This window comes from Fistularia commersonii, chromosome 19 (assembly GCF_037954325.1).
Source record: "Fistularia commersonii isolate RoL2024-O1a breed Wild chromosome 19, RoL_Fcom_v1.0, whole genome shotgun sequence".
Lineage (NCBI taxonomy): Eukaryota > Metazoa > Chordata > Actinopteri > Syngnathiformes > Fistulariidae > Fistularia > Fistularia commersonii.
In genome coordinates, this window is record NC_141302.1 from 11,660,295 (window position 1) to 11,687,158 (window position 26,864).

Here is a 26,864-nt window from a genome sequence, read left to right on the forward strand (position 1 = left end):
TATCTATCTATCTATCTATCTATCTATCTATCTATCTATCTATCTATCTATCTATCTATCTATCTATCTATCTATCTATCTATCTATCTATCTATCTATCTATCTATCTATCTATCCATCCATCTATCCATCTATCCATCTATCCATCCATCCATCCATCCATCCATCCATCCATCCATCCATCCATCCATCCATCCATCCTATGATCCACAAGAAATAGCCAGAATTGTATGACAATATTTAGTTAAATCTTGTATCAACATTTAACACCTGAATGAGAAATTATGAGGTTATTTTGGTAAAAGGGCTTGTCGTCATTTCCGTCACTAATATATATATATACACACATACAAAAATAGTATGGTATTTGCCTGGAACCTGGAGTCTTCAAAGCTCAACGGCCCTATTTCCTTCTACATTCTTACAACAAATACACCACACGTGAGGTGAGGCAGAGTTTTCTTTCTTTTTCTTTTCGTTTAATTGTCTGTGCCTAGGCGGAGAAACACAGTCTGAAAATGTCTGGGTGGAAGAGAAGCAAGGAGGTTGAAATTAAAGCCATGAGCTTGTGAGCTCAGAACGTAATGACAGGCTGCTATGCCAAGGAGGGGGGTTGAGGGCAGGGATGGAGGGTTAAATAAGCAGGACATGCACTCTATTTGGGGGGGGGGTATTGTTGCTGCTTGGACCAGATGAGACTGAAGACATGGAGACAGAAGAGGACAGGATGGAGGGAACTACGGGAAAGGGAAGGGAGAGATGCAGATGGAGCGGAGGGGGGAGGCGGGGGCTGTGGGTTTGTATTTCACAAGTGGTCGGCAAAATAGAGGAGCTCAGCTGGAGGCAGCGGGCTTGAAAACTGTCCTGTATTTCTTTAAAAGGAAATGGATGCATGAGCGCATTTACCCACATGCACACACACACACACACACACACACACACACACACACAGGCATAAACATGTTGCACAGCCAGTAGTTTTATCTATATACAGAGGCAACCTGTCAGGATGCACATTGCTCACAGCACTAGTTTGTCAGATAGTTGCTTTGCCCAAAATTATGGTCCGCTTGATTAAAAGCACAAACACACAAAAACACGCACACATCTGCATACACAATTTTGTACATATCTGCTAATGAGGACGTACTCAGACACCTCAGCATACACAAGAAGTACCCTCAGTGACCTCTGTATGGTAGCCACACACATTCCACTGACTCATACATCACACACACACACACGCGCACAAACGCATACACACACACACTTGTAGCCAGAATCTTTTCTAGCCCCTTGACCCGGGCTGACAGCGCCCTGTGTTCTCTCTGCACTGTAAAGAGGGGTTCGCTGATTATGAAGCAAGAATGGAGCTCTTGGACGGAATTAGAGCTGGAATGCTGCCAAGGCCCCATCACCCTTTTGTGTGTGTGTGTGTGTGTGTGTGTGTCTGGGGTTGGACAGAGGAGAACAATACGTGTGTGTCTGTGCAGTCAGGCAGAGTGATGGGTAAATACACCTTTAATAACAGAGCAGTGAGTGAGCGTAGAGATGGCCCCACAGCTGTATGACTGACCCAGAGGCGGCGGGAATGAATCCAAGTCAGATTCGAAGTCTCACGGTCAATAAAATGTTCCAGGATAAACATGAGAACGTTTCAATCGGCACGTCAATGATGCCTGATGTTATCCAGACCCTGATTTTGAGCTCCAGGCTACTGCCTAGTTGGATGTGAACTCAACTTGTATGAAATCATGGAGTTGTACAATGTTCACATGTATGCCCCCACATCAGATGCGATGACAGCAGTGAGGGAACGCCTTGTTAGGGACAACAGCTTAATAAACAGAACGAAACTCACCACGAATCACATCTGCACCCCACTGGACCTTTGTCTACAGACCACCTATTCCCAGTTCAAGTGCGTTTTTTATCAGCTAAAACATGGATACGCAATGAGCTCGCCCGTATCCCTCATAGTGGCAAACTTATGCATGGAGGAGGTTGAGAGCAAGACCCTGGCTTTGTTTAGGGAAACACCGCCAAGCCACTGGTTCAGGTATGTAGACAACAGATGGGTCAGGAATAATAATTGATACTTTATTAATCCCTTGTGAGGAAATTTGTTTGTTGCATTTAACCCATCATGGATGAACCATGAGCAGTTGGCTGCCATCCATTAGCACCAGGGGAGCAGTTAGCGGTTCAGTGTCTTGCAAAACAACACTTTGACACACTAGGAGGAACAGGAAATTTAACCAGGAATGTTTGGTTCCAAAGATTGCTCTACCTCCTGTGCCACGCCGCCACACAAAGGGTAGAAGCGTTCACCACTCAATTAAGCATGATCAACGGCCACATCAAAATCACAAGGGAGGACGTCACTGCTGATTAACTCCCCTTCTTGGACTGTTGCGTTCACAACCAACAGGACAAAAGCCTAGACGTCAAGATTTACAGGAAACAAACACACTAAGACCGGTGCTTGGGGTAATCAGAATTCTACACCACCGGGCCAAGAACGTCCCATCAACTGCTGAAGGCAGCGAGATCGAGGTACAACACATCAGGTAAGCGCTGAGATTCTGTGGCTACCCTAATGGGTCTTTACCAAATTAGAAACCACCAGATGCAGGAACAAAGAAGAGGAGTAAGACAACAACAAATGACAGAATATCATCATACCATATGCTGGTGTTTTGGAGAAACTCAGAGGAGTTTTCAAGAAAAGCCAAATATCAGTACACTTCAAACCTCACAATACCCTGAGGCAAACACTGGTACACCCCAAGGACAGAAAACCCAGGCATAATATATGAGAATGTGTTGTATGCTGTCACTTGCAGGATTGTGATGACGTCTACATTGGAGAGACTAAACAACCTCTGCACAAACCGATGGCCCAACACAGGAGAGCCATCACTTCACGACAGGACTCCCTGGTCCACCTCCACCTGAAGGACAAGGGCCATTCATTTGAAGACTGCGATGTCCATATTCGGGTTAGAGAAGACAGGTAGTTCAAGAGAGGAGTCAAAGAAGTTATCTTTGTCAAAACAGAAACAACATCGCTGAACAGAGAAGGTGGCCTCAGACACAACCTTTCATAACTGTTTAATGCCGTACTTGGATCAATACCAAGAAGGATTCCCACACACGCACCAGGCCCATCTGTACCCTCCAGACGATCAGGAATGATTCACCACCAGAACCAGCCCCAGGTAACTTTCACATGAGCATGTGATTCTACAGGTTCACTCTTTGTTTATCTTTACCCTTTCACATTCCAATCCAGGTAATTCCAAAAATGTTGCTCTTTTGACCCAACGAACGATACCCCCATTAGAATAACAACCCTAGACCTAGTTTCTGCCTATCAACTCTTAGATTTACATAACAAGCCACAATAACCTAGACCTGCCCAAAACCCTAGCAGTTATATTTGGAAACTCCCCACAGCTCATTAGAACTGAAGAACCCTCTCGGATGAGGGATGAAATGTCTTAAAGTGAAGAAATTCAAGTCCGGTATCCACGATGAGAAGATTTCGATAATAATACCCAATTAGATGGTTAATGTGAACCAGCTCAATAACTTGAGTTGGCGGACACACTGGAAACACTATTGAATCATATGATTCGCATGAATTGATCCACTAATTTGAGTTTCACCAGAAACACTACTGATCACTGACTTCAGTCAACACTGTAATGATTTATATATTCAACCTGTATGACTTTTATACATTTCGCACATCATTCAGTTTGCTGTTATTTCAGTTTTTTGTTTGTATGTTGTGTATATTTTGCACCTTCTGCAGGTGCACTGCTACCTTCAGGTACTGCAAATATCCACTTCAAAACTTACTAAAACAAAGGCATCTATAAATAAAATAGACGTGAGCGCTTGTAAATTGTTTCTAATTTTGGCTGGGATGAATTCAGCTTTCTATTGTGGACTAATATTGTGTTTTCTTTGAAATGTGCAGTTACCCAGTGTATATTTTTAATTCACATGTTATAATGTATTTTAAAGAAGCGACTGTTGTTTTAACATTCATTTTGGCTCGAAGTATGAGAGGAAACACTCAAAAATATGTGTATTTTTTCTTTTTTTTCCCTCTGCCTCAGTTGTTTTTTGTGCGTGCAGATCAGTTCTCAGCGGGGAAGTCATCCTCTGGGAGGGAGCGGACGATTGAACTGAAGCAGCGTGAGTCACTTTCGGGGGAAATAAGGAGCGCTTTGTTGGTTTAGTTGACTAACGTCTCAGCGGCGCGTCCACTTCAGAACGCCTCACAGGACCTTCTTGAAAGTGCACTTGAGGATAAGTGTGAAAAGAGTTATATAAAAAGCTGTGAATTGGTATTGCTATTGATTTGTGTGTTTGTGTGTGTGTGTGTTTGTGTGTGTGTGGTACCTTCTCCCAGAGCGGTGGCACCCGGGCATCGTAGATGGAGTTGAAGGTTTCCTCCAAGCTGGACGACATCACCACTAAGCCTTTTATTCCTTTCTCTAGTTCCACCAAGGATGACCTGGCAAGACCCCCCCCACACCACACACACACACACACACACACACACACACACACACACACACACACACACACACACACACACACACACACACACACACACACACACACACACAAATAATTTCTTAATGTAGTTCAGTATTCATTGCTTCAAAGTCCTCTAATCCAATATGTGTGTTTGGACACAGAAAACCAGAACCAGAAGCTGTGTCTCCAGCGGTTTTGAGGATGACTATTTTCTGCGGAGTGTTGCTCTTCTAAGGAAACTCAAGCATCGTTTTTTTTTTTTCGGCCAAGTCAGGATTGTGCATGCCTACAGCGAATTTTGTTTAGTATATATATATATATATATATATATATATTTTCCCCTCTGCTGCAGTTTTGGTTGCCTTTATATTATTGTTGTCTTCTGACTTGGCCATTTTCACGTTACCATGAAAGTCCCGCTTTCGTCTTTGTGCGTCAGCAGGATTACAACAACTTTGCTTACTTATTTGAATATTCTTCAAAATAATGTTCCAAGACCTGACAATGTAGGTGGTAAATCTTGGCTAATAATGATTCATTCATTCATTCTATCATTCATTCATTCATTCATTCATACATTATCTATAGTGCTTATCCTGCTATAAAGTGCTATAAAGAATGCTTCATTAATGACAATAAATAATGAAAAACTAGAGGAAACAATGTGATGAAATTATCCATAACAGAACAGTTCTGGTAAGTGGCTGCCAGTCATTCATAGTTCATCCATGATGGCTTAAATGCAGAGAGGAATTTCCCGCAATAGATTAATAAAGTATAATAACCATTATGGAGATGTCAGATAAAAAAAAAATCGTATTACTGTTCAGATAAATGCAAAAAATTTCCACGTTGTATTTGGATGACTGTAAAATGAGTCCATTGTTTTCCAGGACACTCTCGGACACGCACTCTAAATGTTATCATCTCATCAGGATGAGAATGGATGCTATTGGATGACCAGAAAGAGGGATCATCGGGTTTGCATCAACTACTTTATGTGTTTGTGGAGAAATTAAATCAACACAGAATTTTTTTTTTTTTTTGCACACATCAACATCAAAATCCCTCCCGGTCCTGCTTGACGGGATGGTTGGAGCACATACATGATGGTGTTCAGGAGGGAGTTGTATCTCTGGATCTCTTGCAGCAGGACCACGTTGAGAGGCGAGGGACTGTCAAGGAAAAGGGAGCTGGTGCCCTCGTAGTCGATCAAGGCTGGGATCTTCCCACGCACATCTGTCACAAGCTCCAGCACCTGCGATGGGAGAAATGTGCCCGCCGCTCAGAGACGAAATGGCGACTTGTTATGATGCTGAGGGGGCGAAGTCTGGAGACGGAGACGTGTAAATGCTGTGGCGTCCCCTTTTGAAAAAAAATCACGACGTGTGTCATGGCGGTACATGACACGTCTTGACACGGGGAGAGGGCAATGATCACAATTTGGGGAACGCTGATTTCACAAGATCCATCTTTCCAGAGCGGAAAGAAGAATCCAGGTTTAAACTCTGAGCCATTAAAAGGTACTATCATCTGGACCCCGGCGGGATCTCCATAAAAGGAGCTCGCGGTCGGGATCTGTATCTCATTACACTGATAACCATCTGCAAGTATTGCGTAACCGCATGGATGTCTCAGCATTAACTGGGGAATAAAATCGCCGTTGGCAGCGTGAGTCGAGCCTTTCGAGAAACTATTTTGCGGCTATGGGGGCACCGCCTGCTCTGACTCACGCTCAAACGGATCAGCTTGACAAGACCATCATGCCAACGCAGCAACACAAAGGCCTGATATTGGTGTGTAAATGTTTATATCATGATATTAATAGCAGCTAGTCATGCATTGATATATATATATATATATATATATATATATATGTATATCATACACATACCACTTATCCAGGACTCTGGGTTGGGGGGGAAGCGCATTTTCTCATTCACACATCATATAGAGACACAACAACCTTTCATTCACATGTCTGGCCAGTTGTGGGTCTCAAATGAACCTCCTACATGTTTTTGGACTTGGGAGGATAGTATTTGTATCTGCTTGTGAAAGATTGTCTCAGCGTAATAATTGTATTACTTATATTTAAATAATAAGCAATTATCAAAAAAAAAAAAAGTTACGCCTCTAATATCCCGGTCTATTCTCGTTAATGTTTTTGTGTATTGCTGCAATTTTTGCATTTTTTTTTTCTCCTCTAGAGATGTGACTTCATCTGCTGCAAATTGCTCGCGGCATTGTTTCCTTCGTTTGATGGATTTCAGAATTTTGTATATTAGAAGAATTCCATTGTGAAATTTAATAGACTTTCTGCTATATATCAACATCGTACCTCATCTCACCCCCTCCCCACCTCACCGTGTCTTCCTGACTGGGGCCGGCGCCTGCGGAAACAGAGCTGGTGGCCTGGGGCTGAAGGGAGAGCAGGGTGTCGAACAACATCCTTGTCTCTGCGATTTGGCTGGCGATATCGGCGTTGGGGTGCTGGCCGAACACCTCGGGGTGCTCTGTGGTCGGCAGCTTGTTGATGTACTCCTTGTACGAGGACTGGGATCCGTCGCGGGGGATGTAATAAGAGGGCAAGGATGACAACCTGGCATTGGGGAAGAGCGAAGACAATGGAGGAGAAAGTAATATTTAATAATGTATTTATAACAAACAACTACACAGGAAAAATATCTGTCCTTTATCCAGTGAAGAGGGAGGAGACGTGCGTCCAGAATTTCAGTACTTGGTATCATTTTCATGTTGTAGTGTGCAGCGAGCAAATTACAAAATAAAGTCTCAGAAATGGATGCAGATATTTTACGTTGTATTGTGATATGACATGAAAACGATCATGACTGTATCACACTCAGAGAATCCCCTGTTCTTCTCTGCCATGTTGGATCAGTGTGAACCCACTGACCCATTACATGCGCTCCGCATGTGGTCTCCGCGACTGCAAAATTTGCCTTTTGCGAGGCGGCGATCCCAGTGCCCTGCCAAAGCTAGAAATCTTGTTTTTGGAACAAAGCAAGACCCTGAAAGTGGGTTTAAATGAGAACCCCCGTCTACATTTGCTCCCTGCGTCCACCTGGTGGTGCTGGCGCTCTGTAGCTTCAGCGGCATTGGAAGCCAGTTGAGACACAGGAGTGGCAGACACAGGGGCTGAAACCAAGATGAAATTCAAACCCCTCGATAATGAAATAAGCAGCTCATATTGACGAATATTGATAATGGGAAATTGAATTTTATCGCAGTATGGGAACCTGTCATAACTCGAAAGCATTTTGTTTGTGCTTAGACTAATGAATAGGAGTTTGAATAAATACTTGCCTCCCTCGTGATTATGTGAATTTCTTGATGACAGATTCTCTATGCTTTTAAGCTGATGTCAGGCGTAACCGGGGTTGCAAGGATTTTCAGACATTTAATCATGTTCCAGATCGCTTTTAATGCACTCAGGGTCATGGTGGAGGCCTGAGCCTATCACAGCTGTCGTTGGGGAGAGAGGTGGGATTCACCCTGGACCGGTTAACCAATCACAGGGATGCATATTAGACATACTCTCAACACACATCATATAGAGATATGCAACCATTCACTCTCTCACTCACGCATCTGGACTCTCCAATATAGACCCCGTTTTTATGCAGACTGCACACGAACAGGCGCCCCTGTTTTAATCGAACAAGAGACCTTGGGAATGCAAACCACAACGTCCCCTTGACACCCTAAAAGTACTTTTACAAATAAATATATATAATTTCTCATAAAAAAGGTGTTGATGCAGGATTGTAGTTTGTACACCAACAAGTGAAATAACACATGGATTCACCTACTGTATATCAAAAGTAAATGACGCCGATTTGCGTCATCTTACTTGAAGAAAGGCTGGTTGATGGCGGCCTCGCAGATGTAGTCGTTGATGTACGTGGTCAGCAGACGTCTGTCCCAGTCATCCGTCACGTGGCCGCCGTAGTTGACGCCGGCGATCAGATACTTCAGCGCGTCCCAGGGAATCTCTTCGTACTCGTCCAGGTACAGGCTCAGCAGATTCTCGCTCACCTACAGCGGAGGTGGGGGATGGGGGGGGACATGCAGGCTATATTTACAAATTTGCCATCGTAAAAGACACAGTTAGGCGCATGAGCTGCAACAAAAGATAAAAAATAACAGTGTAATAGACAAGATGGCGCTGGAAGACGGCAGCCTGTTGCAGCAACTCACCTGCTACTGTAACACAGGAATTTTCCCTTGGGGATCAATAAAGTATTAATTCAAGATGAACAATGGAAGAGAAAAAGCTGCGATACAAACAGGAGTTCATATTGTGTGATACATGTTCTCACTCCCAAGCCTGCGTCAGATACCGATGCGATTAGACACCCTCTTTCACATCCTTTTTCAAGAAACCTAGAGAAGCGTCTATTTTCGAATGCGGTGTCAGCGGATGAATGGGAATGTTCTCTTTCAGAACAGAAAGCGGCGGGAAATACAAAATGCTTTTATTTAAGGTAGGTTCAGATATAGATGCTGATGTTGACGTAGACATGACGCTCCAGGTTCGTCGAAAAATGACGAGAAAGGGGTTGTAGTACGTCAATACGTGACCTTCCCAATTTGTTACATTTGATACATGATTTATGACATGTTTTTTCTGTGGGGCACGAAGATGGATGTTCTCATCAGTTTTCAGCGTAACAGTTTTTCCCGTCTTAAGTCTCCACTGACCTCGAAATCAGAGTCGTTAAACCCGTAGATGATATTCCAGCCCAGCTGAAGGAACTTCTTCCTCTCAAGCAGGATGCTGTGGAAAAAGCATAGGGAGAAGAGCAGCTTTCTGTAGAGGACGGGCCTCGAGCAGCGGGTGAACTGCGCCTCCGTCACCAGGTGGTAAAGACGCTTCATGTTGGCTTTTACACCCTGGGGAGCAAATGCGAAAGAAAAGTCTCGGAATAATGAAGTGAATTTTTATATGACATAAAAGGAGATGTGGATCTACATGCATCTCACTGAGGGTAGTTTTTGATGTCACAACATCATGAGTGTTTGTTTATGTGTGTGCGCTCTAGTCCACCTTTGGCGGCTCAGTGGTCATCTTGATGCCGGCTTGCAGGATCGTTATGGGGAAGTCGGGGTGCGGCGAGGAGCTGAGCCACAGCCTGAAGTTCGTGTGAGGCTTCTGCACCTCTAGCTGCTCCACCAGCTTGTCCAGCTCGGGCATCCAGGAGAGGGACAGGTGGCAGTTGGCGAGGAAGACCCAGTGACCTGGGCAAGAGACGGAGGCCCTGATATTATGGGATGAAGACTGATTTTGCTGCCCTATGAAATTCCTCAATACAGCCCCTATTTAGCCCCTTTAACTGAGGTTTCTGAAAAAGCTGTTAAAACGGTTGGAATAATAGCTATTACTAGTAATAGATCATTTGTGCCCATCCCTCACAGAGGGCCACCTGCATTGAACTGAAATCTGTCAAAGGGTTCTGCCCAACAAAAAACAACATTTTCTCGCCACCACTGCAAAGTGCCTGCTCATGGGGTGAATGTTGTGTTTCTGCAAATAATTGTAAAGAGTGTGGTCCAGACCTGCTATACATGGAAAGTATCATCAGACATACATCTCCTGCCCCCCTGCTAAAGTCAGCTGCACAGCAACTGACTTGGCGGAGCTAAATGAGAAGGGACAGTAATGCGTTCAAGTGCAGCTGAACCGGGAATTCTTTTCATCTGGAAAATAAGTTCCTGGTGATAAAAGTTCTAGGGATATTAGTGGAAAAGGGTCTCCATCTGATGCATATACTACTACTAATAATAATTTATCCTTTATTAATTCCTGTGGGGAAATTCGTTCTCTGCCATTGCCTTTGGATTAAACAAGAGAGCAGATACAGACGGGGTACTTCCTGCAGTACCATTTTTGACTCCCTCTCCGATCATGGCCCTGGCGATAGGGGCCTGTCCCTGACCCAGGGAGAGGGCATGGAAGTGTTTGCTCATGCCAGACGACTCAGCCAGCTGAAGCAGCGCCCCCGTGGGATCCACCCCGGGAGACAGAACAAAGATGAGCGGGGTCATGCAGGACGATTCCTCCACCACCTGTGGAGAGGAGTCAGAATGGCGCAACATATATTGTAGGCTCCCACATCGACGAACATTTCTTCCGAGACGGTGCCTGTTAGTGTGACCAAGGGGGTGGACGTTCAATACGCACGGCCTTCATGTCCAGGACTGGCGGCTCCACAAAGCGAAGGCCGAGGTTGTTCACGATGAAGGAGGTGACACAGAACGACACGCGGTCCTGGCGCAAGGAGCGGACTATCAGCATCTTCTGGAGCTCATTGCACTTCTCCCAATCACCTAGATGGAAGACCGCCGGAGAGAAACGGTTCCTCGGTTAACAGAGGGCCATTCGGCGGCACAGAGGGGAGACATTTTGATTGACGCGATATGGATTAAGAGATTAAAGTGAAAAGGAAGTTAAAAGGTGCCGAACAACAGAATATAATGAGGGTAGAAGTCTTGGCGATGGAGGAATTCCCTCGTGATTCCATTCATATGAGCAACAGAATACGAAACACACACACACACACACACTGTGGTGCATGCCTTTAATAAACTGACATCTTGGCAGAGAAATGGATACACGTCCAGCATAACAGGTGGAACACACACATGTGCACCAAACAGGGCGCTGCCTTCCAAATTACACAGACAAAAAAACAAAACACTTCAAACATGCTGGTGCTTTTCTCGCCTGAACTAACTTACGGCGTTAACAGACATTTTTCCAATCGCCCCGGCAACAAGGGAATGAAAAAAACGCGATGGCGTGAAAGTAACAGCAGACCTGGTAGCTGGGTGCTCTCTGGCTCGGCGCTGGTAAACCACTGGTTCCAGGCGTGTGAGTACTCTTCAAAGGAGACAGAGATGCCGTGGAAGTTGGGCAGCTTGTCCAGCTCTGTAATATTGTCCCAGCTGGCGTCAACAAGCCAGTCGCTGCAAGGGTTGTCCATCTGATCCCCCTTGTCGAGCACCTAGAGACGCACGCAATTAAAAGATGAAACGGGATACGGCGGCGGTGCGGAAACGGTCCCCGTGCAGGGATCTTTTTGAGAAACGATCTGGCGGCAAGAGTTTCGCAATTTCATAATGGAAGCTGGGTCACTTGTGGTCTCAACTTGGAGAGCGCTTTAGCACTTTGCAGGCCTTTCTGAGTGACTTGGGGCTCAGTCTTTTGCTACAGAACACTAATATGCAGACAAGAGGAGCTCGGAGTCAGACCGGGAGCCTTTTGATCGGACAGACGCTCGCTCTACCTACTGACTACAGACAGCTCAAACCTAACAAAGAGATAATAATGCCTTAACACACCTTTCTGTTGTTTTTCCAGCAACCTCCCCAACTACAGGGAATGGACAAATTCACAAGATCATATATATATATATATATATATACTGCTCAAAAAAATAAAGGGAACACTTGAAGAACACAATGTAACTCCAAGTCAATCACACTTCTGTGAAATCATAGTGTCCACTCAGGAAGCAACACAGATTCATTTTGACTTGTTTTAAGGACATTACATCAAAGTTGGATCAGCCTGGAGTTTGTTTTTACACTTTAATTTTGAGTGTGATTCCTAATCCAGACCTCCATGGGTTGATACAATTGATTTCCATTGATCATTTTTGTGTGATTTTGTTGTCAGCACATTCAACTGTGTAAAGAGCAAAGTATTTCATCAGAATATTTCATTCATTTAGATCTAGGATGTGTTTTTTAAGTGTTCCCTTTATTTTTTTGAGCAGTGTATATATATAAATATATACATATATATGGTTGTCGGTTGACTTCCAATCAGGGGGTTGGCAGTTCTATTGTCTACATAGAGATGTCCTTTGGCAAGACACCAAGATGGCCCCCAAGTGTAGACCCAAAATGGATGGATGAGCATTTGAAAATACAACATATTCGCTGGTGATGTCATGGTTCAAATTAAAAGTTGCTCGGTTGATGTCTGAACTACCCGATTGACTTTATTTTACCACGGCCGCTTGCATCCCTGTGTGAAAAGGTCTCATGGTGCTCGCCATCTGTGTTCTCTTACAATTCCTCCTCGCAGGAAGAAGCTGTACTCATCCATGTTGAGTTTGCCTGCCACTTCTAGGATTTTGGCACACATGCGGAAGCTGAAGAGGAGCTTGTGGATCTCGAAGAGGCCGCGGCAGGCGTACCTGCAGGGGACGCACGTAGACGCTGATATGTCAGCACCTACTCGAGGGTATAGATACATTGTATTGGAAATGGACAATGCAACCCTGCTTACTTGTAGACCGCGTATGTGTGGTAGTCGTTGAGGTTGGTGATCCTTTCATCCAGCTTGTGGCTGCGTTTGCTTTTTTCCATACTGTGGTTGAAGAGGTTGATGTAAGCATCTAGCGAGAATTGGTACATCGGGTCGATGCGTCCCATGTCGTTGAGGATGAAGAAGAGGATGGAAGCCCGCTGGGCGCAAGGGCGGTACGCCTGCGAAGAGGGCGTTTGTTTTCAAGCTAACATTGAATGGAGAATACACGTCTCCCCATGGGGATCATTGGCGAATGTATTATTTCGTTATATAATTAAAACACCAATGACAGCGCCCCGGAGTCCATATTGATGACTTATTATTTCACTTGTTGTTGCCGACCTCTCTGGCGGTGTCAATCTTGATTTCGGTCTGTTCGCTGGTCTCCAGCTGCTCCGAAACCTCGGTGGCCGTCACCTTGGACACCTGCAGCGTGTTCACCAGCTGGGCGTCGTCCAGAAGCGAGCCGGTGGCCTCGTTCAGCAGCCTGGTGGGAAAAGTTAACAGCAGCGATAATATCGTGAGAGACATTCAAAAAATTCTACAGCATTAGATTCACAACTGACTCCTCATACTATTCCGTCATTAATAATTTCTTGAGGATTCAAAGTTCCATGTTCCAATCCTCTCTAGCATTTCTTTGTTTTGTTTAGATTTTCCCTTGATTTTAACATTAGTTTCTTCATGCATTCTTTCTTTGGGTGCTGCACTAAATCATGGCTGTACATCAATGTACTAGCAGGTTATTTTAAACACTGCAAAGTGCAACAATAAGTTTTTTTGGTGCCTCTTGAAGTTAATTATTAAGTAACTCAGTAATCAAGTTAATTATTGAGTAACTCATTCATGCATCATTAACAGAGAGACATACAACTATTCACGCTCTCATTCACATGTCTGGGCAATTTAGGATATTAAATAAACCTGCATGTTCTTGGACCGTGGGAGTCCAAATACCTAAATCAGCAACCCTGGTAACTCGACTAGACTATTATTTTACAATACAATAATACTTTTTTTTCAAATATATTAATTCTGAAAAAGCACAAATGCACTCTAATTTTTTGCAAAATCACATTTGTATCTTTATTCACAAATCATAGCAATGTTTGTACTCCCAACTATAATGTTAACCATGATCTAACTAAATGGGGGGACCGTTGTTCAGTAACGTGAAGTGACTGCATCCTGCCATTAGATTGCATTGTATCCACATTGAATGCAATTTTCAACAAGTGGAGTTGGGAAATGCAAACAATTGCTAAATATCCAGGAAGAGAAAAGTTGATGCAGATGGAGGGCTGTTTCCAGAAAGACGGGAAGGCAAATACATGTTTGTGGTTCAAGGAGAAAATGCGTCTTTTGTATAACGAGGCAGAGTATAATCTATGTCGGCATTTTGACACCAAACCAAGTATGCCAAAGTTAGCCTTTCAGACAAACAACAAATTGTCCAAGAATTAAAAGCTTAACTATGATGGCAACAGAATGTGGTCACGAAAGCCGCATCAAAAAACACTGCACTGACTTTGTACGAGAGCAACTAGTAAACATAATTTTTTCACATTTATGCAAATGCATATGTCGCATTTTGGACTTGAATGAATAGTGAATTCAGAGTTATTTAACATTAAGAGGAGTAGTTACATTAATTTTACATTACATTTGGTTACATTTATATTGTTATGGTTACATGTGGCCCTTTGAAGGCAACCTTTTTTCTGATGTGGCCCTTGATGAAACGGAGTTTGACACCCCTGCTCTAAGCGGACAGTCGGCAGTCCAGTTCCCTGTTTCTTCCTGTTTTGGCGAAGACACCAGACCATCAGGAGCACTGGCCTGGATAGCACCTTTCATGGCAGTTGTGCCGTGTTCGTTGTGTGAACGGGTGAATGCTACATAGCGTAAAGCACTTTGAAACCCCGAGGTGTGAAAAATTCTATATAAGTGGAGACCATTTAAAGATGATTTTTGTGTGACCCGATCAAAAAATGTACACAGTGAAATTTCCTGGTATCTTAATACATGTTGAAACATTGTGCCTAAAATCATTTTTTGTCCACCGTGGAAAATTAAAAAACGGCAGCGTTTGCGGTCAGCGGAGCCCACCTGAGGATCTCGTCCTCCAGCTCCTGCAGGCTCCTCTTCCCAGATGCAATGCTGATCACCAGGTTGTCTTTCTGTTCTTCCAGGTCTGGACGCTCCTTGCGTACCACTATACCCAGAAGTTGGGCTTCCAGGCCCTGCGTGTACAGTACCTCACAAATTAGCAAACACGCAAGTTCAAGATTGAGAAATATAGGTGAAAAAAGACCAAAGGCTCAGAACCTGCTCCTTGACAGCAAAGTTGACGATGGTGGTCTTCGTGGAGATCTCTGGCGTGTAATGGGGGTTGGACAGCTTGGTGGTGATGTAGAAAGAAAAATCAGGATTGTACTCAACTTCCTTGTCACCCAGCCTCAACAGCAGCCTGCCGCCTGAGAAAACAAGACACATATGTGCACTGGTCTCACTATTGTGTTTGTCATGTCCAAAATATGTATTTGTGTGTGTGTGAGTGTGTGCTTGTGTCTAACCTATCCGTGTCAAGGACTTGTTCAGAATCGGGTTGAGAGAGGGGTCTAACTCCTCCTGGACGTTCTGAAGCAACACAGGATTACCAAACTGAACGGCGTTTTCTAGTACGCGCAGGAAGTCCGGCATCTGGAAGTCTATCACTTTCAGACCCTGTCGAAGAAAGCACACACACACACGCACACGCATAGATACATTTTAATGAATTCAATGAAGAAATTGGATGAACTGTTTCGTTTGCACTCCAAATCTACATCCATTACAGAAACGCTAGACAAGATTTTGTATACTCTCCCATTGTTGATGCTAAGCAATGCTTAACAAATAAGAAATAAATACAAAAAACAACTGAAATACAATATGCGTACCCTTATGACTGAAAGTATAAATACATTATAATAGTGATAATTAATCTGTAGTAATAATTTAAAAATACAACAAGGGTCCCATCAATTAAACCCCCCCCAACAGAGAGCGAGCAGTCGAAAGGAGAGGGAGCTTTTTTGGTCTTATTATTTGTAGTAATATTAATTTGACATTGGTTTACATCTGAATCAATGTGCACTTTTCAATTTTAAGACTTAATAGAAATAACTAGTTTTAATATCACATTGAGAGGGAATTTTTGTCTGATCTTGTGACCACAGCTCCATTAGCATTTGCCTACATTGCTTGGGGGGGGGGGGAAGGGGGGGAACAATGAGGTTCAGAATTCCCAAAGTTCGAAGTACAACAAACACAACCTATGTTATAAAGACACACAGTTATAATGTATATTTAGAGCTTCTGCAGATACTGATGTTTGACAGAAGGGAAGAAAATCATGATTGACCAAAAGTTTTTGCTTCTTCAGTTCATGTCTCTCAGATGAGGGGGGAAGCATCTTCAAGTGTAGAAAATCATGTATATAATGTATCTTTAGAACTTCTACAGATATTGAGGTTTGGCAAAAGGGAAAAAAATTCGGATTGACTAAAAGAGGATTTGCTAAAACTGTTCGAATAGCCCCAATTACAGCTTATTGATATAAATCTGATATTAGTGATACGCTTGAATTCTTGTCAAAACCTCCTTGAAAATCTTTTCAAGTAAAGAAAATCAAGTCCAGTTGCTCCACAGACATGATAAGCATGAACAGCTTTTATCAGTGGAGTATCTGTCACAGCCAGCTGTGTCAAGGCCAACTTAGAGGTTTCGGCTGTTGACTGTCTAAACCCAATGATGATGGTGATGTCACAACCAATATTTAACCAAATGTTTACAACTGAGCAAGTCCAAAGGACTATGCCGACAATAAATCTTTGCGGCTTTTTGTCCTGCTCCCCAGAACTGAAGGCTTATCTGAGGTCTAATTAAAACTGAAGCCAATTGTCAACAGCAGCTGCGTTCTCAGTGCTTTCGCCGCCTCTGCACAAAAGTTAGTCCTGAGGCAGAATATGTTCACCTGGGGGGAAAATGAAAAACACACCGATATTTCATTTCGGGCGTAAAAGCAGGAGTAGGATTAATGCTCGACTGTTTGACGCCAAAACTAGAAATGCCGGTAAACCTCTCTCCTTCCCTCGGACGTGGTTCTAAGAAGCGTGTTTACAATGCCATCTGGATATTAGCTGGGTAAAATCCATTTTGATTGGTTTCTGGGGTTTAAAGTGGCTTTGGGTGAGCCCGCCGCGCATCCTCATCCTTTTGTACTATGTTCACGTACGGAGGCGAAATACAATACTCAGATCTTTTTTTGGTGTAAAAAAAAAAATTAAGACTTTTCGAGATGTTTTTTTAACTCCCCTCCCATGTGACCGGGGCTGAGGAAGACCAGTATGTAAATCTATTTCCTACATGTATATTTATCTCAAATATTTTGATACGTATTTTGGTACATTTTTTTATATTTTATCTATTTATTTTGATTATTTTATCTAAAACATTTATAAAAAAAATTATATATCAGTTTTTGCACAGCGTACTCAGTAATATTTAATTGCATTAAAGTCTCTACACACTCTTTTCATCTCCATGTTCTTGATCCACTTCAGAGCTTGGCCTTGAGGATCCACCATCAGTGGCCATCTTGAAAAAAAAAAGAAAAGAAAACAGTTGTCAAAGAAGGTATGATTTACAGTACGATCTGTTGTTGCTCAACAACCGAGATTTTCAAGCAAACGAGTCACCGTCACATGAGCCTATTCATACCTGTTGCCGCGGGTGACAATTACACCATTCTCAGTGGAAAAGGCGTCAGACGGCAGGCCTTGGATATTCCAGTCCCTCACGGCTGTCGCTTTGGATAGGAAGACAGAGAAGCTGAACCCTGGGGTACATGGGATCTCCAGGTCATGGACCTGAGAATGGAGAGAATGGATGGTAAATCTGCATGTTTAATATTGTGTTCAGTGTGATTATCAACATATGAGGAAACTATAAAAATACAATTGGTCAAAGTCATCTCTGAAATTCAAGAAATTTCATGGAATAAAATAATCTAAATCAATAAACAAAGTTAGAATAACTAACGCATGCCAATGTGCACCTTAATATCTTCAATTACATGTGGCTGCTCCCTTCAGGAGTCACCGATGCCGATCGTCTGCCTCCACCTAACCCTCTCCTGAGCATTTTCTTCTCTCACACCAACTAACTTCACATCCTCACATCTACTACACCTGGCTGTTACTCGTTTGCCCACCCATTCCAGCATGTATAGGGTTCTCCACACTCTCCATTGCTCCAGACTGTTGATCCCAAGTATTTAAAGTCCTCCAACGTCTTTATCCTCACTCCCTGTAGCCTCACCGTTCTGCTTGGGACCCTCGCCTTCACACACATGTATTCTGTCTTCCTGCGATTAACCGTCATTCCTCTCCTGTCCAGAGCATACCAGAGAATACTCCACCTCTCTAGATTTCCCTCCGCCCGTCCCATGATCTCACTATAGATCACATTGTCATCTGCAAACATCATATTCCTAATATACAATTTCACTTATACTGTAGATTTACTCTAACAGTAGCAAAGAATTATTAGTCAACAAACACTGACTAGTTGTACCTGATGAGGCTCGAAGCACATATACGCAATGCTGGATTAATATTTGAAGTGCACAGTTCCTCCCACATGACCAGGATATTTATATTTGACAGCATGTCACCTCCTTCATCCAGATTTCAAGCAGCTCCTCCCTGTAGTTTGAAAGGAAAGGGCCCATGTAGGACAGAAACGATGCCGCCAGCAAACAGTCTCCCACCAGGTACCCCATGTTCTCTTCAAGGCCCTGATGAAGAAACACTGTTTACTGACTGAGTGGATTCATGCACTTTTGCACACTCCAGTATATCGTACTACTCTTCTCCATGTTGATTTAATTTTCCCCAAATACCTTCACTCTTTCCTCCCAGCGGACCCTCTCTCCAGCGAGTCCCGTCATCAGCTTGTCGGCGCGGTCGAGTTTCAGCTCCATTTCGTCCGAGTTCTTCTTCAGCTTCTCCTTCATATCCAGCTTCTCGCTATGCTGCTTCTTCAATTCGTCCAGCTTCTCTCCAACCTGTGCGCAAACACACACACACACACACACACACACACACACAAAGACACAGACAGAGCAGCATCTTCAAATACAAGCAAGCAGAAGACAAATGAGAGTCGATATTCACTCGACTGTGGCAGCCATATTGTTTTTTCTGTGCCAACGCTGCTGATATTCAGATGTATGTTACCCCAATGCCTGGTTTAATAAACAAGTAAACAAATTAATTGGAATCCATATTGTAACATCTAATGAGCCAGACACTGCTGTCCTCAGTACCTCTCGCAGTTTGCTCTGGGCCTCGGCCAGCTCGAACTGCTTCTCTGCCAGCTGCGCCATAGCAACATTCAGCTGGGCTCGCTTCGGTTCCACCACCCTGTAGATCCGGCCGTAGACCTTGAAGAAAAAAGGGAAGATCCCAATGTTTTTTAGGTCATTTACCGCGCTGCAACTACAGATTGATCGACGGCCCCTTACCTCCATGGCTCTGACCCACATGCAGAGAGACTTGGCAGCCAGAGACACTTTGCCGATGATATCCGGCTGGAAGTCCGGCTGCTTGCAGTAATGGCCGATCTTCTTCAACACGCGGTCTGATATGTTGTCCTTGTCGAAGTTAACTAGTGTTCTGATGAAGTTGGCTTCGCCTGCCAAAAACAAGTTGAGTCGAGTTCGCTTTACTTATCCACCTCAAAGGGACACTGAAGTTGCGAGACACAGATGTTTGTCTGGTAGCCATCAGAGGGGAACATTATGCTGAACATCTTTACCACCTAATGAGCACTCAGGGCCCTGTTGTTCTTTTCAATAGAATATTCTGAGCTGTTTTCTTGTAATTCAATGTTTTGTGTACCGTCAATGGTGCAATTATGTACCCAAGCGCCTGAACGTTACACATCCTATTAGCAGCATTGGGAATGTCACTGTAATACTGTATTTTCATTTTCTGTTTTCCCTTGTTTCTGTTTTTCCACAAGTACCGCAAATATCAAATATTGTGCCTTGAAGAATTACGACCAGGCACTGGAAAAAAAAGAAAAAAAAAAAGAAAAACAAAACTAAAAAGGAAACTCAGTTTAATGGGTTTCATAGCTTCGCAGCTTTATACAAAATCCAGATGTGCATAAAAATCTTGAGGTTTTCTGTGTGGTTTGTCAGGTGTGTCTGCATACTAAGGAACATTTAGCCTTAAATTCACTTTGTCATTATTTTGCTGCCTCACCCAACTGCCTCTTGGCCTCTTCCCATGTTGGCTTCTTCCCCAAAAGAGTCATCACGGCCTGCATCACGGTCTCAACTTGTGTTGGGGGACGGCCGTATGATTTGACCTCTGACATGTCCCTCTTATTCAGTGACTCCAGAGCCTGTGTGGGGGGATAGAAGAAGAATGCTGCAAGTTTAGCTTTCTTAGGACAACACTCTCAAAAATGTGAAGGCAAAAGCAGGGTGTCAGACCAAAGACCTACCTTCATGGCCTCCTCGAGCGCTGGCAGGGCTGCGTCCAGGTCCCGCTGTGCGTTGTTGGCCATGGCTTTGCACTGCATCTCCTCCGCCCCGATTTTCTCACTCTTAGCGCTCACCGCCTTGACAAGATCACACCAACAGCTGTGAATTCCCGACAACACCTGATTCGTGGCGTTTACCATCCGGCGCCGGGCTTACCTTCTGCTGCGTATCAGCCTCCATCTTCTGTTTTACGATGACCGACAAGTACTCGTCGCATTGCTTCTGGAACTCGGCCACCTTTGTCTTAGCCTCTTCCAGCTCGACAGACATGGCCTCAACCTTCTCACGTGTGTCGCTGATCTTAAATAGACCGTTGCGCAACTTGCTGACCTGCTCACCGAGTTCGTTGCGTTTCTCTGTGAGCAGCCTGAACAGGGGAGAGGAGGGGACTGAATCGGACCGGTGTCAAGTGGCTTTAAGAAACAAGACAATAGCAATGTCTTCGCAGGGAAAGCTCTGTTTCATCTGGGATGTCCCGTTTGCACATTATAACCTCAATCCAACACAGCAAACCAACCTGACATTTCTTCACCTAGCCTCATTTTGTTCGAATAGCAGCTTTAAGAATGATGGCAATGGATTCATACCTGGTTGACATTGTTTTTTCAACAGCTTCGGCGTTAATGAAAACTGTAGTAGTGGTCTGTTAATATGTTAGTCGTCTATTATTTCCGTTAGCATGAGTTAGTAGAGAGAAGAAAGGTGGGGCAGCCAGACAAGGAGAAAAAGTTTTAGGGTGCCTACTTCTTATATCCTGAAACCAGCTCCAGGTAGTTGGTCGGGGTCACGTAATTGTATCTTTTCAACTCTAGCCTCATCCTCTCAGAGATGTGTGCTACAGATTGGTGCGTGGTCACGAAGATACTCGCCACCTTGGTTTGGGCCTTCATCGCAAAGGACCAAGTACAAAAGCAATGAGCTAATATTGAAATACACAAGACTTCAAGAAAAAAGAGTCACAATTCATTCTGTATGTGTGAAGGAAGGTAAGGCTTTTATAGGTCGTATTCTTATTAAAGTATACCAACACAGCATTAGCATTGCAAGTTTACATTGTTGTTGAAATGTTACAATACATGGACATTGATGGCTAAAAACTTTGCTGCATTGGGATGTACAAGTGGGGACCTCTAAGAGCAGGACTGTGAATTGAGTGAGAGTTATGTGTCCACATGTGCATCTCACCCCCTCAGCAGAGCCCAACTCTAGTCCTTCCAGGTACCTCTCAGCTACCTCCAGCAGGGCGTCTTTGGGCCACTCACAGAACCAGTCAATAGTGGTGCAATTGACAAGCGCTGGGTACTGCAGTATACGGTTCCTGATGGCAACCACCAGTTTTTATAAATTCCATATAAATGCTTTCTGGGATTCAAATACATTTTTATGAACACACACATATGGTAATAAAGCCATATCATTTGTGTAGTTGCAGTAAAGAAACGTTCAGGCCAGTGATTTTGTTTCAGTTATTTCTAAAAGAAACAGAGGACTTTCACACACATCTAAGTGGAACTACTCTTTTTGCCGAGACCCTCAAGGAGCCCTGGGGGTCCACGGATTCCACTGAGAGCGCAGGCGCTATCCCATAATGCACCTTGGACGTGGCTCAAATCATTTAATTCTGTTGGTCCTGGCTTTAACTGGTGCCTGCCAAACTTGAAATGGATGTGTAACCCTGGATACTGGATAGTGTGACACTAAAGCTCTGACCAGATATTATTCCTGGCAGAAATCCCAACAGGAGCGTATAGTGGAGACTGCCAGGGGCTCGCAGAGTGAATCACTAGGTGTATTTAGTTAATTGGTGCAGCGCTGTTGCTCCCTGCGCTCGGGCAATATGTATCCCGCTAGCAGCTAGCAGTCAGGGAGACAGTCAGGGTTTCTCATCACCCAGAGAATTATGTCACCGTAATGGTCCCTGCCAACCCACTTAGTGGCATTATGAGTGACCGCTACCCAATAGCCTTAATTAAAACCGGGCTATCAATATTTGAGGGGGGGAAGATGTGCTTCGTGACAGAAATGTATTTGTGTGTTAGGGGGGTGGGGGACAGAAGTGATCATGAAAACATGAGAACGCCCGAGCATACAAATGCAGACAGCTGACATCCCCCGCCGTATTATCTACCGTGTAATTACAAATGACAGCAAGTCGTGCCTCTCGCTGAAAGCAGAAATGGCTCTTGGCTATTTAGTTTTAAGCAAATGTGATCTAGTAACTGGGGGGGGGGCAGGACTGTCTGGTGTTATTTCAAGGGGCTGCTGCAAGATGCTGTGAACAGACTCATTGTGAAAGTTTTTTGTATTGATTGAGATACTGTGGAAAAACTGCTCAGATACCCACAGTGCCCGCAGAATGAAGGGTATTTCAATTGTATTTTGGGTATGGCTGCATTTAATAGGCCTTCACAAGAGTTAAAAATCTTGTACTTTCATTTTTAAACTACTGCTTGCTAATATCTTGCTTATTCTTGATTAATTACTTTCTGGATCTTATCGTCATGTCATGTTGAGGAAAAATCTGTTCACTCTCCATTGATTTCATTGGAATTTGTAACAAACTAAATTATTTTTGTTGGAATCTCTTCTTCATCTCAACCAATTTCTCCACAATGTGGAAATAAACGCCATTTATCCACTCAGGGGAAATTGTGATTTGAAGCTGGATGGTAAACCTTTTCAAATTGTAACAATTGGAACAGTAAAGCTTTCCTAATATGAGACTGTATGTGAATAAAATTCATATAAAATCTTCAGTTAAGGGGGATTTTTGGAAAAAGTTTGAATAAATCTATATTCAAATTCGGCATCTATTTTCATCAGTTTCACTGTACAGGACTGTCTCAGAAAATTAGAATATTGTGATACAGTTCTTTATCTTCTGTAATGCAATTAAAAAAAAGAAGTTACTTTTTCATGATATTCTAATATTTTTAGATAGGATTTTTGAGTTTTCTTAAGATGTAAGCCATAATCAGCAATATCAAAATAATAAAAGGCTTGCAATATTTCAGTTGTTTTGTAATGAATCCAAAGTGTATGACATTTTTGTTTTTGTAATTGAATTACAGAAGATAAAGAACTTTATCACAATATTCTAATTTTCTGAGACAGTCCTGTATCTGTACAGTGAATGAGCATGACTGCAAGTTTGATTCTGTGCCGCTTTTGCAGAGACTCAGTGTGTGTGTGTGTGTGTGTGTGTGTGTCTGCCGCTGCAAATCTACCTGAAGGTCTCTCCCACCGGACTCATGCAGAGAACAATGTGCAGGTTGTTCCTGACTCGCTCTATTAGGTACTGGAATAAGGAGTCGGGGGTTTCCACGACGTTCTCTTTCCTTGCTGAGTCCGACAGGGAGTTGCATACCTGGGAGAAGACAGACCAAGTTACCATTTATATAAATATTTGTGTTCATGTAGTTGATCTCAGGGTCACGTGACAACAATTCATTCTCATTCATATGTAATGTAAAGACGTACAACTATTCACTCCTCCTTTCACACGTCATTTAGAGACATACAACCATTTCCGCACCCACTCACTCACATTTCATACAATCATTCGCTCCCTAACTCACACATCTTATTGAAACAACCATTTATCCCTGGGATTTTTAACATCTCCAATGGGTCTACTGGAGGTATTTGGACTGTGAGAGGAAAACAGAGAACCCGGAAGAAACCCACGGGAGAGCATGGAAGATTTCACACAGAAATGCTCCCCCGGTGGTTCTTGCTAACCACCGCATGGTGCCCCTCTCTTGTTTCTACAATAACTTCCAATACACAATATGATGGGGATTTTAACAACAATGCCAGTGTTTTCCGTTGAGCATCAAAGGGTGAGCAAATGTTGGACATTGTCCACATTTGATGAAGGACGATTGCTATATTAACGAAAAAAACAATCACATGCACGGACCTCAACAAACTCATCCTGCTTGTAGAGGTTTGGAACCTCTCCCGAACTAAGAATGTTGTTGATGTCCTCCAGGAAGGACTCCTCTACGATCTGGGTGTCATTGAAGAGGAAGACGGTGGGCTTGTTCTCCACGCCGGTTATGCGGTACAGCTTCTTGATGTCTGACAAAAAGTCACACTCATGTTTATTTTGTGCACACGTTGCTCAAATTGTATTTCTACCGTGTCGGCTTATCACGTTTAGATATTAACCCTCTCGGAACTCCATCTTTCGATACTGCTTGGTGACTTCCACCATGAACACCTGATACTCGCAGATGGACGCGGCCATCTTGGATAAGCTCTGTCTGCCCGAGCCGCCGACACCGACCAGCAGCATGTTTCCACGGAGCTGGCTGATCACACGCACAATACGGGTTACTATGGGAGAAACAAACAAAAAGAAGCGTGTGTGTGTTTGTATGTGTGCCTTTCCCAAACATATTGCATATCGTCACCCTCTTAAAATAATCGGCTAAGTCATTTTTTCAGATTTTTCCAGAAACACAAAAAACTGAACCATTTGACACACTCTTGACATAGGCAATTTCTACTAAAGGGGTAGAATGGCACAATCTGTTTAACTGAGGATGTAGGCTATTTTGCCAGAGGTGGTCAGCAACATGAGGAGATTATTTAGGCAAAAAAAATGTTTGTAAAAAAATGACTTAGGCAATTATTTTAAGAGGGTGACGATGTTGCCTATTGTTTTCTCTCTTGTAGTTACGTAGAACAGAGTGTGTCGTGTGGAGCAGCCAAAATATTTTTCCTTTTAATGCACGTGCATCTTTGAGTTGCTCACTGTGTTCAATGGCATCTCGGAAGAGCACCAGGCTCATTGGCACAACGCCGGGTGTAAGGTTATAGTCCTCTAGGTGGGTCTCCATGAACTCCTTCAGACTCTTCATGTCTACCAGGTCCTCATACACGTTGGAGTCATTCAGGAAGTCACCTTAAAATACACACAAACACACACAAACACACACACACACACACACACACACACACGTCATTGCATCCATGATTTAAACTTTTGATGTAAAAAACAGTTCACAAGTATTTTACTTAGTTATCTACCGATTTCATTATTCTAATGTGCTTATATGCTTGTATTTACCAGGTAATGAACGTACCAAATATTGGGGGAAGTTTATTTGGGCAGATGTTGTGGAAACTGAGGTCAAACAGAGCGGCCAGTTTCTCCGACAGCAGAGCAAGAAAGGCGTCGATGTCACTTTGATCATTGAGACGGTCGGAAAAAACCCTGGAATCAAATAGCAATCAAATATAAATGCTGTGTAAAAGACAACTACAATATCCAAGTTTTGGATGATTATAAAATGTAATGTGAAAAGATTTTACATTTGCATCTCAGCGTTATTAGATGCAACCACTGCTTGTGATGCACATCATTTTTTATCATTTACTTAAGTATACATTTTCTCTTTATCAACAGTCTTTTTTCAATGTCATTAAATCGTCTGTCTGGTTGTAAACAGATGGCCATTACTAGAGGTGGCATATCACGTAGTTACAACACCTGGATGAATAAGATGCTGATGTCGTCTTTTTTTACCTGAAGCATTCGTGGACCCAAAGCCGAGTGATATTGTTTTTGGTGTCGTGGAAGTCTGGGTGAGCTCTCAGCAGACCCTGAAAAATCTAACATGGGACATATATCATTACTGCCAAATAATGTGAATGACGGAATGAATAGTGATTGCCAGGCGACCAGGACTGGTCTTCATCTTGGAAAGACAGATACTTAAAATACACAACTATATCGGCTTCAGATCGTGATTTGATGATTATGATGACTGGTGTGTACCTTGGAGATGTCCCTTAGGTTGAAGAGGTAGTGTATCTTGGCAGGTGTGGGAAGAAATCGAACGGTAACTGAATTATACAGTTCTAAAGTGGCCTGCGTCAGAGTGGCCCCAATAGGCTTCACCTCCTCCTTAAAACCTTGGAGCTTCTGATTAATCATGGTGCTGTAGATCCGTTTGATTTGGCAGTCCTGTGTGAGAAGGTGCACAGTGGGTTAGGAGAAGGCAGGGGGGGACACACGCAACGACACAGACGTTTCGGAGACATGACAAATCGCTCGGATTTCTATTTTGGATGATGAGAACTATTTTCACTTTTGCAGCGGTTGCATAAGAAGAGATGTCTGAGACTTCTGAGTTGTAATTGCTGCATCGTATGATGACACCTGGGGAATTCAAATAAACCAAAAAGCAATAGCAACTTTGAAGAACTGAAATGAAAAAAAAATTATATGGAAAAACAAACAAATACATGTATAAATGAATAATGAATAAACACAGCAGGGGAAGCATAAGAGAATGATTTCAAGGTAATTTATTTGGCATATATCCTTGATATATTTAATGCCAATTGAGTGCT

The 26,864-nt window shown here is 43.2% G+C and overlaps 1 protein-coding gene across 1 annotated transcript in view; it reads right to left on the reverse strand.

Moving 5' to 3' along the window:
* dnah2 (dynein, axonemal, heavy chain 2) overlaps positions 1–26,864 on the reverse strand; it is a 60,026-nt gene that overhangs the window by 4,185 nt on the left and 28,977 nt on the right. The window contains exons 51-83 of the mRNA XM_086166193.1: positions 26,287–26,475; positions 26,035–26,120; positions 25,592–25,722; positions 25,261–25,410; positions 24,672–24,839; positions 24,421–24,581; positions 23,726–23,865; positions 21,684–21,816; positions 21,243–21,382; positions 20,655–20,865; positions 20,459–20,575; positions 20,215–20,356; positions 19,470–19,639; positions 19,272–19,388; positions 18,846–19,010; positions 18,618–18,740; positions 17,663–17,811; positions 17,473–17,539; positions 15,475–15,625; positions 15,227–15,375; positions 15,008–15,141; positions 13,241–13,385; positions 12,878–13,077; positions 12,659–12,785; positions 11,399–11,585; positions 10,763–10,908; positions 10,464–10,647; positions 9,629–9,819; positions 9,283–9,474; positions 8,432–8,616; positions 6,925–7,159; positions 5,664–5,815; positions 4,417–4,531 (exon numbers count right to left, since the gene is read on the reverse strand). Of these exons, the coding sequence (XP_086022319.1) occupies positions 4,417–4,531; positions 5,664–5,815; positions 6,925–7,159; positions 8,432–8,616; positions 9,283–9,474; positions 9,629–9,819; positions 10,464–10,647; positions 10,763–10,908; positions 11,399–11,585; positions 12,659–12,785; positions 12,878–13,077; positions 13,241–13,385; positions 15,008–15,141; positions 15,227–15,375; positions 15,475–15,625; positions 17,473–17,539; positions 17,663–17,811; positions 18,618–18,740; positions 18,846–19,010; positions 19,272–19,388; positions 19,470–19,639; positions 20,215–20,356; positions 20,459–20,575; positions 20,655–20,865; positions 21,243–21,382; positions 21,684–21,816; positions 23,726–23,865; positions 24,421–24,581; positions 24,672–24,839; positions 25,261–25,410; positions 25,592–25,722; positions 26,035–26,120; positions 26,287–26,475 (5,052 nt within the window). The remainder of the gene's footprint in view (positions 1–4,416; positions 4,532–5,663; positions 5,816–6,924; positions 7,160–8,431; positions 8,617–9,282; positions 9,475–9,628; positions 9,820–10,463; positions 10,648–10,762; positions 10,909–11,398; positions 11,586–12,658; positions 12,786–12,877; positions 13,078–13,240; positions 13,386–15,007; positions 15,142–15,226; positions 15,376–15,474; positions 15,626–17,472; positions 17,540–17,662; positions 17,812–18,617; positions 18,741–18,845; positions 19,011–19,271; positions 19,389–19,469; positions 19,640–20,214; positions 20,357–20,458; positions 20,576–20,654; positions 20,866–21,242; positions 21,383–21,683; positions 21,817–23,725; positions 23,866–24,420; positions 24,582–24,671; positions 24,840–25,260; positions 25,411–25,591; positions 25,723–26,034; positions 26,121–26,286; positions 26,476–26,864) is intronic.